The sequence below is a fragment of the Podarcis gaigeae genome, assembly GCF_964106915.1.
Source record: "Podarcis gaigeae genome assembly, chromosome: 6".
Lineage (NCBI taxonomy): Eukaryota > Metazoa > Chordata > Lepidosauria > Squamata > Lacertidae > Podarcis > Podarcis gaigeae.
Genome location: NC_139682.1, coordinates 94129458 through 94145409, shown reverse-complemented (window position 1 = coordinate 94145409; position 15952 = coordinate 94129458). Strand labels below are relative to the sequence as shown.

The window sequence follows — 15952 nt, the reverse complement described above, 5'->3', positions numbered from 1 at the left end:
TTGGAGCCTCAACTTCAGGATTTGTCCTTCCAGGGAGCACTCAGGGCTGATTTCCTTCAGAATGGAGAGGTTTGATCTTCTTGCAGTCCATGGGACTCTCACGAGTCTCCTCCAGCACCACAATTCAAAGGCATCAATTCTTCGGCAATCAGCCTTCTTTATGGTCCAGCTCTCACTTCCATACATCACTACTGGGAAGACCATAGCTTTAACTATACGGACCTTTGTTGGCAAGGTGATGTCTCTGCTTTTTAAGATGCTGTCTAGGTTTGTCATTTCTTTTCTCCCAAGAAGCAGGCGTCTTTTAATTTCGTGGCTGCTGTCACCATCTGCAGTGATCATGGAGCCCAAGAAAGTAAAATCTCTCTCTGCCTCCATTTCTTCCCCTTCTAAAACCTCCATTTAAAATGCTCATTTGGAAAAGTGCCTGTAATGCAACAGGAGGGAGTTCCAAAGGGTAGTTGCCACCACACAAAGGCCCTGTAGCAAGATCATATGCAGTGGACCTCCTGATGAGCATGCTTGTCTGCAGGAGGTCCTCTCCTACAAAGCACAGTGGTCAGTTGGCTATAGATGGAGTGAGACAATCTTTTGGCTATCCTGGTCCCGAGCTGTATAGGGCTTTGCATATCAGGACCAACTAATTGAACTTAGCCCAGTAACTGTTTGGAAGACACGTTGTTGTTGTTGTTGTTGTTGTATTTATTTATGCCCCCCTCTTTCTCCAAGAACCAGGACTCAAGGCTGCTCACAAAAGCTATAACAAACATGGCCAAAACACAGGAATCTAAAAATATCTCTCCCATCCTTCTGGCAGAATTATGGCCTGCCAAGCAGGTCCCTCCTGTGTAGCTATTAAAAGCAGAAGCAAAAGACACATGCTACATGTCAGCATGGCTGAATGTGGTCACGGAGGCAACAGTTGACGCCTTCAAACGTAAGCCCTTCGTTTTCCTTTAATAGCCTTTCTGGCTGCAAAGTCGTTGCTGGCAAGTTGGAAAAGAGGGCAGACACCATCACTTCCCTCTTTGCCATAGGCCAGGAGTTCTCCAGTGCGGTGAGCCTCCCTATGTTTAGGAAAAACTGATTGCTGCAGGAGGGGAGCAGCTAAGGCAGAGTTCGCTTCTCTTGTGGCGCGAGAAGGACTATGGTCAGTGGCTTTCTATGAGGAGAACAAGGAGGGTCATCTGGAAAATGCACCTAGCGCAGTAAGCCATGATGTTGGGTGGGTACAGCACCCCATTAGTGCTACTGACTGAGAAGGGCCAGTACAATGTATCTGTCTTCTGCCTTGGAAGAACCTTACTGGAGCACAGAATCCCGTGTGGTCTGCAGCAAAGGTCACAGCTGGGTATAGAATGATGGGACAGGACTTTAGCCATGGGGTCTTAAGATCTAGAAATAAACACAAGAGAGTTAGGGTTGAACAGGGCAATAGTATGTTATTATTTCAGTTACATGTTCTTAGATACAGTTGCAGTGAGGTTTAATAGATTTCACAGAATTGTAGGATTGGAAGGGGCCATGAGGAGTCATCTAGTCCAACCCCCAGCAACGCAGGAATCCTGTCCACAGCTGCCCCTGACCCCTTGCGTCTGAGGCTTTTATCTCAATAATCCGTTCAGTACAGTGTTGCCCCGCAAGACGAACGCCTCGCAAGACGGAAAACCCGCTAGACGAAAGGGTTTTCCGTTTTGGAGGCGCTTCGCTAAACGAATTTCTCTATGGGGTTGCTTCGCAAGACGAAAAAATATTGCGAGTTCCTGCGGTTTTTTTCCGCTCTCCCCCCTTTTCTAAGCCGCTTATCAGCTGTTCCGCTGATAAGCCGCTTAACAGCTGATCGCTAAAAGCCACTAGACCGCTAATAGCGCTAATCCGCTAAGCTGTCTATGGGCTTGCTTCGCAAGACGAAAAAACCGCTAGACGAAGAGAATCGCGGAACGGATTCTTTCCGTCTTGCGAGGCACCACTGTAGCTCCATGCAATAGGTTAGTAGTTGTTGCTTTCCTAAGACTGTTCAATTGGTTAGTGTGTGAGGTGAGTTTTGAACCAATGACGTTGCAGCTGATAGATTAGCCACTATACAACATCAGTTCCATGTGATTTATTTTGGCTTTTTAATGTTGGATTATTTAGTTTGCCTCTCAGGTTAATTATAAGAGCAAGTGGAGAAGTATGATACAATCCCTATGCAAATTTGTAAAATAAACAAGGCACAAAGCTAGCTACAGGGAGAATGATAAAAAAAGTGGCCGTTGTGAGAAACTATCCATTCTGTATGCTATTGATTGCATATCTATGGCTCTGAATTTTAGGAGAAACCAGATCCTTATCCACACACACACAAACTCTGCACTACTCTGTCCAAGGACTGACATTTGGCTAATTGGTGCTTGGGAAGTGCCTTCAAGCCCCACTTTTACCTGCCCCACACCTGGTGGCATAGAGGGCTGGTGTGCCTGGCTCGACTGAAACATCTCAGTGGGCCTCATTAGGAATGTGAGCCACTGGTTTTCCATCCTGATCGAAAGCAGCAATAGGTAGAGCTAAGAATGATAGTAACCAAACCTTGTAACACATTGTGCATGTATATAGAATACAAAAGAGAAGAGCACAGTTGTAGTTGCGTGGATTTTCAGCAGCAGATGAAATTCCCTTTTCTGCACCCTGAGGCTCCATCCCCTTTGCTTCTGGTCACCTTATGTGTAAAGTTTTCATGTTGGCAATTTCAACGTGTCATCTTAAATTTTGTATTCTTCCTTAAAACACCTCTAACACATTGAACTTAGGTCCAGAGTTATGATGGCTATGCAGTCAAAATGGTGCTATTGATAAACAACAGAGAGGTATCGGCAGGCTCAGGGGAACCCTAAGATTTATGGAAGTACCAAAAAAGAAAATTAGAGCTAGCCCTCCTGAGCATACTCAATAGCCACAGAACACTAAATATCTGTTTCAACACTTGAGTGAAGGAAGGGAATGGAAAACCAGAGAGGAGACAGAATGGTTCATCCTGAAAGAATGCATCGCTGGCTAGAATACTGAACAGAAACAGTCAGCACTGCAACATTATGTTGCAGGTCTCATTTGCATATAATGTGTATTGAAATGTGTGGGGTGACTTTTTTCCTACCTTGGCTGATAGCATATTCCTCCTGCCAGACATTTTTCAACTTAGTCATGTGGCTTCTTGGCAAGTACTGTCTACTTTGGGACATACAATTCCAGTCCCACCTTTAAAAGCTCCCTCTCCAGGGGATGTAATGGCAACCTCTGTTGTTTTGAACAACGTATGGGTGGGGATTATTTTAACAATGCTGGCCCTTCATTAGCCAAGGAAGCGTCTGTTACGACATAAGGCCACTCCTTTTCTTTCCTGCCTGCTCCTGAACTTGCTTCTTGCTAAACAGGCTGCTTGATAGTCATTTTTGTTATGTGGGCACCTGTTCAAAAAGAAGTGGAACTAACTCAGGCAGGTAACATAAAGTTAATGAAGCGGCCCTTGAAAATTCTCAAAAGCAATGGTGAGTTTCCAAACAATTAAAATGACCTTTGCATGAAGAGGCTGTGTGATTCCCCCACTTTGCCTTTTCTTGGTCAGTACTGCTGGTGGCCCTCAATAGCTGAAGGTTCTCCAGACCAGCTGCCCCACTCAACTCGACCCATAATCATTACTTGTAAGAATGCTTCTAAGTCAGTAAATGCAAATAAGCTCATCAGTACAAATGCTCCCCTTGACAGTCCTTTTCCCAGAGGAGTCTTTGAGGAAGCGTGCCTAATTTGACTATCAGAATGCATAACTGGGCCCAGTGGCTTCTAAAGCTCAAATTTCATATGCTAAACTTGAGGCAAACCTGGAAGTGCTAGGAAGGGTTCCCTGAGCCAATCCTGGCTCCCTGATTAATGCGCCTGTATGCTGTGCTTGTCAGCCAGTTATTACTCTGAAGTCGCTCGTGCAACAGGAACCAAATCTGACCGTCAGCCCATCTGGCTTGGTATCGTTGGTGCTGACTGACAGCAGCTCTTCAGGATTCAGAAGGTGTTCTTTCCCAGCCCTTCCGAGAGACCTTGGGACCTTCTTGCAAATCAGATGTTATTCCCCTGAGTAAAAGGTTGTTCTCTCCATTCATTATTATGTGTTCCTTTAACACATCATGTGTCATGTGTAACCCTAAATACATCAGTCACTATATTGTTTTCCACATGGGAAAAGGGAAGTTGAGGGAAGACGTCTTGCCCAAGGATATATAGTGAGCCCATTCACCCATCAAAAACCATTGAAAAATTCCCCATTGACAGACATATTAAAGAATTAAAACAAACAGAGCCACACAAAAGAGAATTATCCACACCTCTTAACACAGTGAGACTGTGTTGGAATTTGAAGTAATTGTTTCCTGTCTTTCAAGTTATTGACACACACACACACACACACTGCCTTGAGTATTTTTGCCAAATGCACTGTCCTCATGCACCTGGGTCAGGAAGGTGTACACACTGGAGCACAACTGTGGAAACTGCAAACTCTCACCAGCATTTTGTTGATTATGATATGGAAGTGGTTTAATTTGGTAGTAATGTTACCAGCAACCATTGCAAAAAGTGAATTCTTTCTTAGTCCCTGTGCTGTGGTGCTGCCTCATAGCTAGTGAAGACATTACGACTGATGGCGTTAAGACAGACACGGATGGCATTTGCTCTTAATTTTCTTTTTCAGGGAGCTGCTCTGCTTTAGGGAATTAATGACGCAGGCTGTGCCTTACCGATCTCTGCAGCTGGGCCAATTGCAGCAGAGCAGAGGAGGAGCTTCGCACTCAGCTGATTCCAGCAATCCTCTGATTTCCTTAGTATCTGAAAGGATCAGGCAAGGACAAGAGGGGTGGAGCGGGACTGATGACTGACATAACGTATTCCACCCTCAACTTTGAGAAATCTGCCTGGCTCATGCAGAGCAAGCGAGCTAGTTTGACTTGTTATGGGCATGTTAACCAACTTCAGGTCCTATTATTACCCATCAGCTCCTCAATATATTTTACACAGAGGAATGCTTTATTGAGGAGCTGATAGGTAATAATAGGACTTTCAGATTACGAGAAAGTGAATGTCACTCAAGGCAGCATAATACAACAGCAGTGGGGCCCTGAAGAATATGGAATGGCTCTTAAACTAATCTGTCTGTTGCAGGTAGACAATACTATTTCAGGGGCATTATAAAGCACCTCTTAATTTCCACAAGGGCTAGAAACTTGCCAACTCTTTCTATCAGGGTCTCCCCCCAGCTCAGATTCCCAGAGGAGCTGCACATCTTAGTGTACATGCTTCATGTTCCATATTTAGCAGAGTGGCTGATGTAATGCAAAATAAAATAAAATTCCTTCCAGTAGCACCTTAAAGACCAACTAAGTTAGTTCTTGGTATGAGCTTTCGTGTGTATGCACACTTCTTCAGATACACTGAAACAGAAGTCACCAGACCCTTCTATATAGTGAGAAGGTGGGGAGGGGTATTACTATATAGAAGGGTCTGGTGACTTCTGTTTCAGTGTATCTGAAGAAGTGTGCATGCACACGAAAGCTCATACCAAGAACTAACTTAGTTGGTCTTTAAGGTGCTACTGGAAGGAATTTTTTTATTTTGTTTTGACTATGGCAGACCAACACGGCTACCTATCTGTAACTGATGTAATGCAGATTTCCTTCTAGATCAGGGGTCGGCAACCTAAGGCCCTTGGGTCACAAGCAGCCCACGGGCGTCATTTAACTGGCCAAGGAGCTGCCCCCGAACCGAGCCACCCAATTGGGGAGTCCCCGCGTGCTGCACTAAACCAGCGCGGCACGGGGACTCGCTTCTGCAGACACCAGAAATCACACCTGTGCAGATGCAGACGCCAGAAATCGCACCTGCACAGATGCAGACGCCGGAAATTGCGGGTGCTGGGTTGATCCGGCCCACGGAGGAATCTCCACTGGAGTGAACCAGCCCAGGCGAGGTAAACCTTGCCAACCCCTGTTCTAGACCTCCTACAGGATAGTCTACATGTAAGAAGACAACATGAGGCATTTTAGTTCTAACTGTCCATCTTGTTACTGGATGGTGGGAGAAAGGAGCCCCAGTGCACTAAACACACCACTTTCTTCCAACACTCAATTAGCTTCAGGAATTATAATAAGAATGACTTCCAGTGGTGTTCCTATATTGATTATGCATATTGGCGTGAAAGAAGCCATTGACTACAGCAAGGGTGGTCAATCAAAGGCATGTCTCTGCATCTTGTGGGTCTTTAATGCTTCGAATGCTAATGCCCTTTGATTTTAGTATTAGGACTCCTGGTTTTTGTGCACACGTAGCATCTCTTTCCATGCCTCTTAGGGCTCCAGTGTTTGCATACATTATGAATGATAATTTTGCTAGAATACTTTCTAAAACACTCAGACCCAAACTTCTCTGAAGCTTTGCTTATCAGGAATTCGACTATAGGGTAGCCAAGGCTGTTTAGCTTCACAGGTTGTTGCTGTCCTGTAATTTTATGAGGTGACACATTTGACAATTGAGGAGATAAAAGCAGACCCATAAATGTAATAAGTTGTGCATTCATATTTTGGAATAAGATGTCCATATTTATTTCAAATATTTAGCCTAGATTGTTCTGGGAAAGTTGGTTATCATTTGGTTTTTCTTTATCTGAAAGCTTTAGAATTAGCAAGGAAACACCATAACTGGGCGAGTAAAGGAGAAATTGTAAATTTACTTTCCCTTTTCAAATTATTTCCATGATTCTGTGAACTATTAAGTGCTTCCTTTCAAAGAGACATAAAGCTGCTTTGGCTAGTTTGCTTTCACAACCCTTTATGACTTCGAAAAGGCAATTCTTTTTCTAAGTCATAAATAATGTTTCTTCTCACAAGTTTTAAGGTGAGAGAAATATCTTTTGTTTTTCTAATATAAATTTACTGCTGTACATTTTCAAAAAAAATAATATCAAGTTCATATATACATCTAACATTTCGCAAGAGTAAAAACAGAGTAGTAATTTGAAGAATTGAAAGTTGGAAAATTATTAAGTCCTATATACCCAGCACAGTGTTAGAAGGGTAAGATCCTGTAAATTAAAGCCTGGTTTGTCAAGCTTCTGCCAATAATACACATAACAGGGAGAAAAGATGTATTTATTTATTTAAAGTGGTGTATACCAGTTTTAAGGCGAACCTCAGAAAACAGTGTTTGTTAAATTATTAAAACAATTAGAATTGAATACAAAATAAACAGAAAGCAAACACCACTTTGTCTTGAAGAAAGTGTGTCTGCTAATTCTTCCCTCCTCTCAGGGCGATGTTCTTATGGTTGCAGTTGCGAGGAAGGGAAAACCAGAGACTCCTGGGAGGGTGGTAGTTCTTTAAGCTGTTTCTTTCTCCTTCTTCCTTCTTCCTGAATTGGCACAGATCAAGCACAATTCATTTATGTGTGCATAAGGCAGTCTTCCAAAGTTAGTAGCCCACAAAATAATTACTGGCCCAACCTTCTTATGAATATTGGTCATTTCATGGCGCATCATCTACCAGGGAATTGAGGAGAGAATCCATTCTTATTGCATTTACAAAAAGTTCCATACCTTCTTACCTAAATATAAAACCTTCCTTCCTGCAGGCAAACTGGCAAGTAGTATTAACACACTTGGTTGGACCACCCTGGCATGGGCTGTTCCTCTTAAGGGCAGATTAATGACAGACATTGACTCTACGCAGAAGGCAGGCCTATCAAAGTTTTCATTAACACGTTTTGGCAGCTGAGTTGCTCATTACTGTCATGTGATCTGAAGATGAAACATTCATAGCAGGAAATGGCACAGGACATTGGCATGTGATTTACCTTCACTCACAAGAAACTGTATGGGGGAAATGGCTGCCCCCATATGTATTTATTTATTAAAAATATTTGTATACCACTGTTCAAAAAAACATGAGTTCATTTAAAAAGGAGTTTTCTAGAGACATTTCTGCACCAGTTTACAAGCTTAGCCTCCTCTCTTTGCTATGGACCAGCTGATCAAGAGGGTATTTGGGTGTCCCCTAGTTTTTCCTGTATTTCCTGTGCCAATAAGAGTTTATTATTCTTGTAAATGTCTGCTAGGTGATTTAGCCTTTGTGGTGCGTGATGTGATGGAAGAATGGGTGATAAACCAAGGAGATTAGTGGGGTTGGGGACAATATGCCTACTTTTTCTTTCCATACCTTAATAGTGTGAACCTATTTAGTGTTGTGGGGCGGTTTTTTTTCAGCTTGTTTTGGAGGAAGGGATATGTAGCAGGGGTGTTTTCAATTGGATCTAACTCCAACTGATCCAACTGTCTCCTAGAATGTATGTTATGATGCGCGTTGTGAATTCCCCATCCTCAGTCTGAGGTCGAGAAGAGCAAGTAGTTGAGACCTGTTTTGTACGATAAAATGAGTGGTTGTAATTTGTTCGGCCACATACTAAGATGGTTTGGTAGATGGTGGAATGGAAGGGTTGAGAATGGGTAGGTTAATTTTGGAAGGGTGATCATTTTGATCGTGGCTATTTTATCTGAGAGAGTGAAGTTATTATTGTTCCATCACCTCAGGTCTTTGTTAATTTGTCGCCATGGGGATTTTTAATTATGGAGGTATAATTTGTTGAGGTTTCTGGATATTTGAACCCCTAGGTATCTGAATTTGGTACAACAGAGTTTTATCTTTATTTTATATATTTTTGGATATGAGAGAGTGTTGAAACACATTACCTCAGATTTAGCAAACTTCACTTGTTGCCCTGACACCACTGCAAAAGTGTTGAGTTCTTTGGCTAGGTAATTGCTGTATTAATAGGGTATGGTGTTGTGACCATTAGGCCTGCAAAGAGCCCTAGTTTATATGTTTTATCTTTTATCTCCACTCCCTTGATATTAGGGGCTGCCCGGAGTTGGATTGCTAGAGGTTCTAGGGCCAGGATGAATAGGAAGGGAGGCAGCAGGCTTCCCTGTGCCTCTTTGGATTGCTATAGCGTTGGTGTCCATATTGTTAATTTTGCATTTAGTTCAGGCTTGGCATTAGATTTGAGGGTTTGTAGGAAGTTGGGACCAAAGGTTATGCTGGGTAATACTGATAGTAGGAATTTCCATTCTAAGCAATTGAAGGCTTTAAGGATATCTTATGGACATGATCATCAGTGGGATTTTTTTTTGGCTATTTTGCTATGATTATCAGATTCAGTAGTTTCCTAATGGGGTCTGTTATGTTGCAACCACAGGCAAAGCTAGCCTGATCTGGAGTATTAGTTTGTGTAGGAGGTTTTTTTTTTAAGCAGTTAGCCAAGACTGATGTGAATATCTTGTGGTCTTGATTTATCAGTGAGATTGGGCAATAAGATTCTACTTTGAGGCTATCTTTGAGTGGTTTGGGGATAGAGACAGAAATGTTTGATTTTGGCAGCAAGAGCTGAAGTTTGTTTTTAACTTTCTGAAAGTTGCATATATGAAAATTGTGATTTGCATGTGCTAATTTGCCCTATAGGCCTATTCTCTGGTTCTGTTAAGGACCCAACAGGTGCCTTTGCTCCTGCATTGCATCGGTTTCTCCCAACACTGAGCTGGGATCTAGTCTATTGAGATACTTAGAACTATATATGAACTGGCAAGTAGCTCTCCTTGGGCAGAGAAAGAACTGACTACTGTGGCTGGCAGGCAAATAAGAGGTCTCTATATTGTTCAGGTCTGGTATGAACACTCAGAACCTGCCCTGCAACTCCCCTCAGTTCCACAGGACCTCTATCCAGCCATGTCCATTTACCCAAGGTAAGGCAGCAGGGTCCGTATAGCAAAAGCTCTGGTTTTCCCAGTAGTGATGTATGGAAGTGAAAGCTGGACCATAAAGAAGGCTGATCACTGAAGAACTGATGCTTTTGAATTATGGTGCTGGAGGAGACTCTTGAGAGTCCCATGGACTGCAAGAAGATCAAACCTATCCATTCTGAAGGAAATCAGCCCTGAGTGCTCACTGGAAGGACAGATCCTGAAGCTGAGACTCCAATACTCTGGCCAGCTCATGAGAAGAGAAGACTCCCTGGAAAAGACCCTGATGTTGGGAAAGATGGAGGGCACAAGGAGAAGGGGACGACAGAGGACGAGATGGTTGGACAGTGTTCTCGAAACTACCAGCACAAGTCTGACCAAACTGCAGGAGGCAGTGGAAGACAGGAGTGCCTGGCATGCTCTGGTCCAGGGGGTCACAAAGAGTCGGACACGACTAAACGACTAAACAACACAACAAGGCAGCAGGGGGTGGGTGGGTGAGGGATGGTGGGCCAAGTCAGCCTGGCCTGGTTGTGGGGGGGAGGTTGTGTCACGTGTGTGATGTCATGCACGTGCAACGCAAGCCTGTCCCCCCCAACTTGGTGCCTCTGCTAGCCCATTAGCTTTTAAACTTGATCCTTAGAGTTTTTAAGTTACCATATTGTCCAATTAAACCAAGTTTTTAAAATTGCTTCCTGACTGAAACTGAGACAAGTTTGAAGAAAGCCTGTCTCTCTGCTGCAGAGGGAGAAGTATATTAGGATAGCCCTGTTCTGGGTTCTTGGGGAACTTATGGTAGGAAAATATTACTGATTACTTATATACCTGTGGGTATAGGGTGGTATATAAAGTCAAGAAATAATAACAACAACAACAACAACAACAACAACAACAACAACAATAATATCCACTGTCAGAAGAGGGACACTATCTGAGCTTCAGTTCTGCATTGGCATTTCCTCTTAATTCAACACTGTGCTTTCTCTCATCCCCTCATTAACCGTGAACTTTGCATGTTATCTGCTGAATGCCACCACCTCTGGAGTTTGGCTAGCTTGGATGTAATTTCTTTGCTTCGCCGTTCCTCGCTTGTTGTCTTCTTAATTCCTTGCCACTAAACGTTTGGCAGCAAAATAAGGACGAGAAGCAATCTGTAATTGGGCTGCTGTAATTGGGCGTATCATTTAGCAAAACAGGTTTATTTTGCATTTGATGTTGGTTTGCTTAAAAGGGAGTAAAAGGGGATCCTGCTCCTTTAAAGAAAGCCGTTTTTTTTCTCGGAGCGTCAGCCTGGTCCCGGAGGACAAAGGCGTTTTTGATTTGTGAGGCCCCTCATTTGTCAGGGCTCGTCCTTGCTTGCATTTGTACAAACCTGTGAAGTGACCCTTTAGGTCAGATAAAAAATATCTTCTAAATCCCCCCCTCCCCCCGATTCCGGGTCGCAAGGGGACCTAGCAAGCACCCGTTGCACAGCTGCAGGACCAGCACACGCTCCCTAGATAGGGCAGTCTTGTGATGCTCTCTTCTTTTGTCAATTAAACGGACTCTCTTTCCGTAGCTAGGGCTCTTTTGATTCCTCCAAACAGGACTCCTTTCTCCTGACCCCTCTTCTTTGTTCTCCCGAAAGGGTGGGGGAGAGCCCCATTAACCGAGGAGGGCGAAGTTGAGCTGGGCTCGCGTTGGCTGCTTCTCATTCTGATGAAGAGGAGCTGTTCTAATATCCTTAATGCTGCTGTTGGCAGTTGGAAACAGATTCCATTATTGTTGATCAATGCAGCCGCCATGCGGGAGGGAGGGAGGGGTGGAGGGGGGTGAGGGAGGAGGGGAGGGGCTCTTCCTATTCACAGATTGATCAACCTGCCATTGCATGAGCAAATGCGTTGTAAGAGAGGCTTGGATGCTATTGTAATAATAGCTGGGGCAGGAAAGGGGACTGGTGGCGATGCAGCTCTCTCTGGTTGTTAACAGGGTTTTTAATGATCTTTAAGCTTTTTTTTTTTTGGAAAAACAAAGATACTGATTTTTTTTATCTTACTCAACCTTACCTCAAAGGAAGACAGTCATATATTAGACTTTATTATGCTGGGTGGCTTGTTGATCTTTCCTGCATTGGGACCTGTTTCTTTTGTTTCCCCCCTTTATCTTCTCAAATGCTATTTTCTCATCTCAGGCTATAGGCCACTTCCCCATCACATTGTTTTTGTTCTTCCTGCTTGAGGTGAGAAACTGGCACCCAGTTTTCTTTCCTGCTCCTCCTCATGTCTCCTTCATCAGAAAGGTCTGTCAGCTAGGAAGTTGGGAGTAGAGCCAAGCCCGCCACCCTTTTTTCCATTTCATTTTGTTCAGTCCAGTCAATAACTCAAGTACTGGACTGCATTTTCCCACCCTCCCTCCCTTGATTCGTTTGGCCATTGTCTTCTGTATGGAGAAGTTTTCTGGCTGGAGAATGAGTTTCCTTTCTCCTGGAGACGCGGCCGAGTGGCTGGATAGCAGCACAGAAGATGAGCGAAGCCTCCTGTCATTTCTTGGTACGGTAGGCTTGGAATACTACTTTCTTCAAACATTGAATTGACATAGACTTCTTAGATGGGTTTGGTTTTTCATCCTGGAATTGTCAGAGGAATGCATTTAGTTGCACTCTGTGATGTGGCATGAGTTCTAAAGTTTGCCGCACGTTAAAAGATCTCTGTTAAACAGATAAAAGCTGGAGTAATTTGTGTGTATCACAGTAATTGCTTATACAATTACACTTTCTAAAAATATTTGATTGTTCTGTTTAGTCTGCAAGTTTATAGATCACTTGGCCTACTGGAATCTGACTAACTAGAACTCACAAACCTAAGAGGAACTATTTTTAGCAATGTATCACACAAGGTACCTATCACAGGTTTCTCTCTAAACTTTTCTTTGCAAAGCACCATGTACATTGGATGGTTTCTATAGTATATCGTGAAAACCCTGGAGATCCCATTAGAATGCCAACCATTCTACTTCTGCAGTATGACTTAATTCTGAAATTCAACTCAGATGCAAAATAAATCAGATAAAATGGTTTGTGACCTTTGAAGTTTTGCTTGTTGGTTTCCTTCCCTTCACTAGGCATTGAAGCAACATAAAAAACTGTTTAAGCTAGTTAGCGAGAAGTTAATATAAAGCAGAAAGTTGTTCACTTTACATTTTGTGCTGTAGAGCTTAGGAAGTGTTGTCCAACTATGTAGCTCTTTCTCACAACTATGTCCAGCCAGATGTTTCTGGGTCCTCACCAGGAGGGCAGAGGGATGCTAGCTGCTACCTTCCATTGAACTGTAATGATTAATAAGTTATGGGAGAGTCTATTCTCTATTCCTTTGTCTAACCCAAAGCCATCAAATCTTCCTTTTGTTATTTTACATTTTGGCTCCTTGGTGTATGTAGAACATGGCTTTTGAGTTTTATTACAGTTTTGAGTTGAACTTTCAAGAAACCTTGCAAATTATGCATGTGACAATGTTTAATAGAAGTTGTTCATAGTGTTGCTTGCAGCAGTGATGGCGGGATTGTCACCCATATTAGTTGCTTGCAGAAATACATACCACTTGTTCATGTTAAATGCACCTATAAAGTCATTTGGAGTATATCCATATGGTTCCAGAGTGTGTTACCAGGAGCAGTCCCATCACCCTATAAAAATTAAGAGCTGTGACAATACAATAAATGCTGGGATGGTTTCGTTTATATGCTAAATCCTTAACTCTCGGGTAGTTTGCTATCTTGCTCATGTTTTTTTACCAAAATGTTGAAATTTGTTTAAAAAAGATTAACAGGATCCCAGGATTAAATACCCATGGGCCATGCAGAAGTCTCAGCATCCCCAATGGTTTACCCAGTTCTAGGCCATATTACAATTGCATGATATTGGTTTGGAGCACAAACATGATGGGTACTTAAATGATACATTTCAGCAAGTAGGTCAGCAAGTTTGATGTGCCACAATTGTTGGTTGAACTTCCAAAATTTTGGTCTCTTGAAATATTGTATTTGGCGGTTGTTTTCATGTCATGTTTCTGTAGAAGTTAACCTTTTAGCCATTTTTTACTTGTTTATCCTATCCAGTGTTTTTTCCAAGGAGCTCATGATAGCATACGTGGACATTTCCACGTTTTTAAAATCCTCTTCAGCAGCCCTAAAATTAGATTAGGCTGACCTGACTTGAGTGGGTTTGGCCCTGCAAGCCAAACGCTTTTTTGATGTGTCTAGATCCAGCCTTAGATATTTATGTACTCAAGGGAAGATTGAAAGGTTCATTCTCGCTTGCCTCTGTGCCAAATGTTAGAACTTCTGAGCCATCCTGCTTGCTCCTCCAGTTTGCAGGGCCCTGATGAAGGCATTTGCCCATTCTAACACCATACCAATCCACAGCTGGTGTCTCTAGGTCGCTTCCTCTAGTCTAAAGCTATGAAGATCCTTGGTTTTGGACTGGATTACAACCCGCCTCATGTTTTACTTCAGCTGCTCCTATATCAGATTTCTCAACCCATTTCTTCCTCCTGCTGTGGCGATCCTTTGAACACTGTTTGGTATTTCCCAACCTCCTCTCTGTAGGCCTTAGACCACGGATAGAGAACATTTGGCCCTCCAGATGTTGTTGGAATCCGACTCCCATTAGCCATGGCCGCCATGGCCAATGGTCAGGGATGATGGAGCTGTAGTCAAGCAACAACTGAAGGGCCACAGGTTTCTCATACCTACCTGGGACCTTTCATCTTCCTCCTACCACCCTGTATTTCCAACTAAAAGAAAGCATGTCAGTTGGTTAGAGTGTGGTGCTGATAACATCAAGGTTGCAGGTTTAATCCCCATTTGGAACAGCTGCATATTCCTGCATTGCAGGGAGGTGGACTAGATGAACCTTGGGGATCATCTACAACTCTACAATTCTATGATTCAAAATGACTCTGGGAAGTGAAAGCCCCTTTCTTCTCCTGTTTCAATAAAAAGTACTGTATTATGTCCAGTACAGATGTAAAACTGCCCCAAAGGTAACTATATTTTGGAGTGGACAAAAGTGATTGTGTTCTCTCTCCCTCTCTCTAATATCTTCTGTCTCCTTTAATTGTGATTTAGCATTTTAGCTGATAAGGGAGCTCCTGCATCAAGGTTGGAAACCAAAGAATGGGCCAGAATAATGGGTGTGGGAGGGCGTTATATCAGGACAAGGTAGTTACTCTGTCAGGGCAGCTCTGTCCTGCAGTGCCATTAAAGTCAAGCAAAAGGACTAAAGGTTCCTAAACCAGACCACCAGCTTACAGGAAATCCACAGGCCTGTTAGCTGGATGTTTGATTGATGAAGACTTGTAGTGTATCACTTTATGCTCTAAGGGCTAGACTCTAACGGCTAAATGTGATTTTCATGTTTTATCACTGCCTTTCCGGAAACTCATTAACTGTAAGGTTGTAACACTTTGATTTGAAGGAAGCCTCTTTCCTCCTGACTTGTTCTTGAAGAATTATTGAATGAGTGTGCCACTGATTCAAGTCTTATCTCAGCCATGAACTCCCCAGGTACTTTTAGACAAGCTCTGAGCCTTTACTTCATCCCCATCTGCAACATGGGGATACTGACCTACCTTGCAGGGATATTGTAAGAATTTCTGAGAAGACATATGAAGGGCCATGAATACTCAAAAAGTTCTTTATAAATCCTGTGGGTTTTTTGCCCTAATATATATGCTAAAAAGAAAGGGCTGCTCTGTAATTTGTCTCTGAAGGCCTTTGCCATTTCATGAATAATTTCCTGAGCTTGTTTCAATCTACAAATGTTTTTTAACAGCTAATCAAAACATTTGCAAATATTAATATTTGCCACGTAATAGATTTCCACAATATGAGTGTGTGTTTGTGTGCATGCATTTTCACACACATCTTAGTGTACTGGTGAAGAAGGATGTCATTCACATTTCAGCTGTATAGAGAGAATGGACTAAAGGTTTGAGGCTCCTGTTGATTCTCAGAGACAGTATGATCTGTGCCCTAGTGAATGAGTCATGCAGTGAATTGTGGTAATTTAATATTTTAAGATGAAGAGGTGCATTGATTTTTGCAGCAGGTGAAAATAGTGCAGAAGCACTATGTTACATGCATTGGGAGAGGAGGGCAACAATCTAATTT

The 15952-nt window shown here is 42.8% G+C and overlaps 1 protein-coding gene and 1 long non-coding RNA gene across 17 annotated transcripts in view; one reads left to right on the top strand and one right to left on the bottom strand.

Annotated features, from left to right (window-relative positions):
- RASAL2 (RAS protein activator like 2) overlaps positions 1-15952 on the top strand; it is a 222203-nt gene that overhangs the window by 123393 nt on the left and 82858 nt on the right. Inside the window, exon 1 of one of the 16 annotated variants that reach the window (XM_083743741.1) lies at positions 9665-9808. The exons of 14 other annotated variants lie outside the window; for them this stretch is intronic. In XM_083743741.1, the coding sequence (XP_083599867.1) occupies positions 9733-9808 (76 nt within the window). In that variant the 5' untranslated portion in view covers positions 9665-9732. Of the gene's footprint in view, positions 1-9664; positions 9809-12236; positions 12334-15952 lie in introns of those variants that run through there. One more of the 16 variants, XM_083743740.1, reaches the window with a different exon arrangement.
- On the bottom strand, positions 7151-9546 carry LOC310846897. The gene is made up of 2 exons (XR_014565599.1): positions 7618-9546; positions 7151-7425 (listed from the first exon to the last, which is right to left on the bottom strand). It is a non-coding gene; the product is annotated as an uncharacterized lncRNA (long non-coding RNA).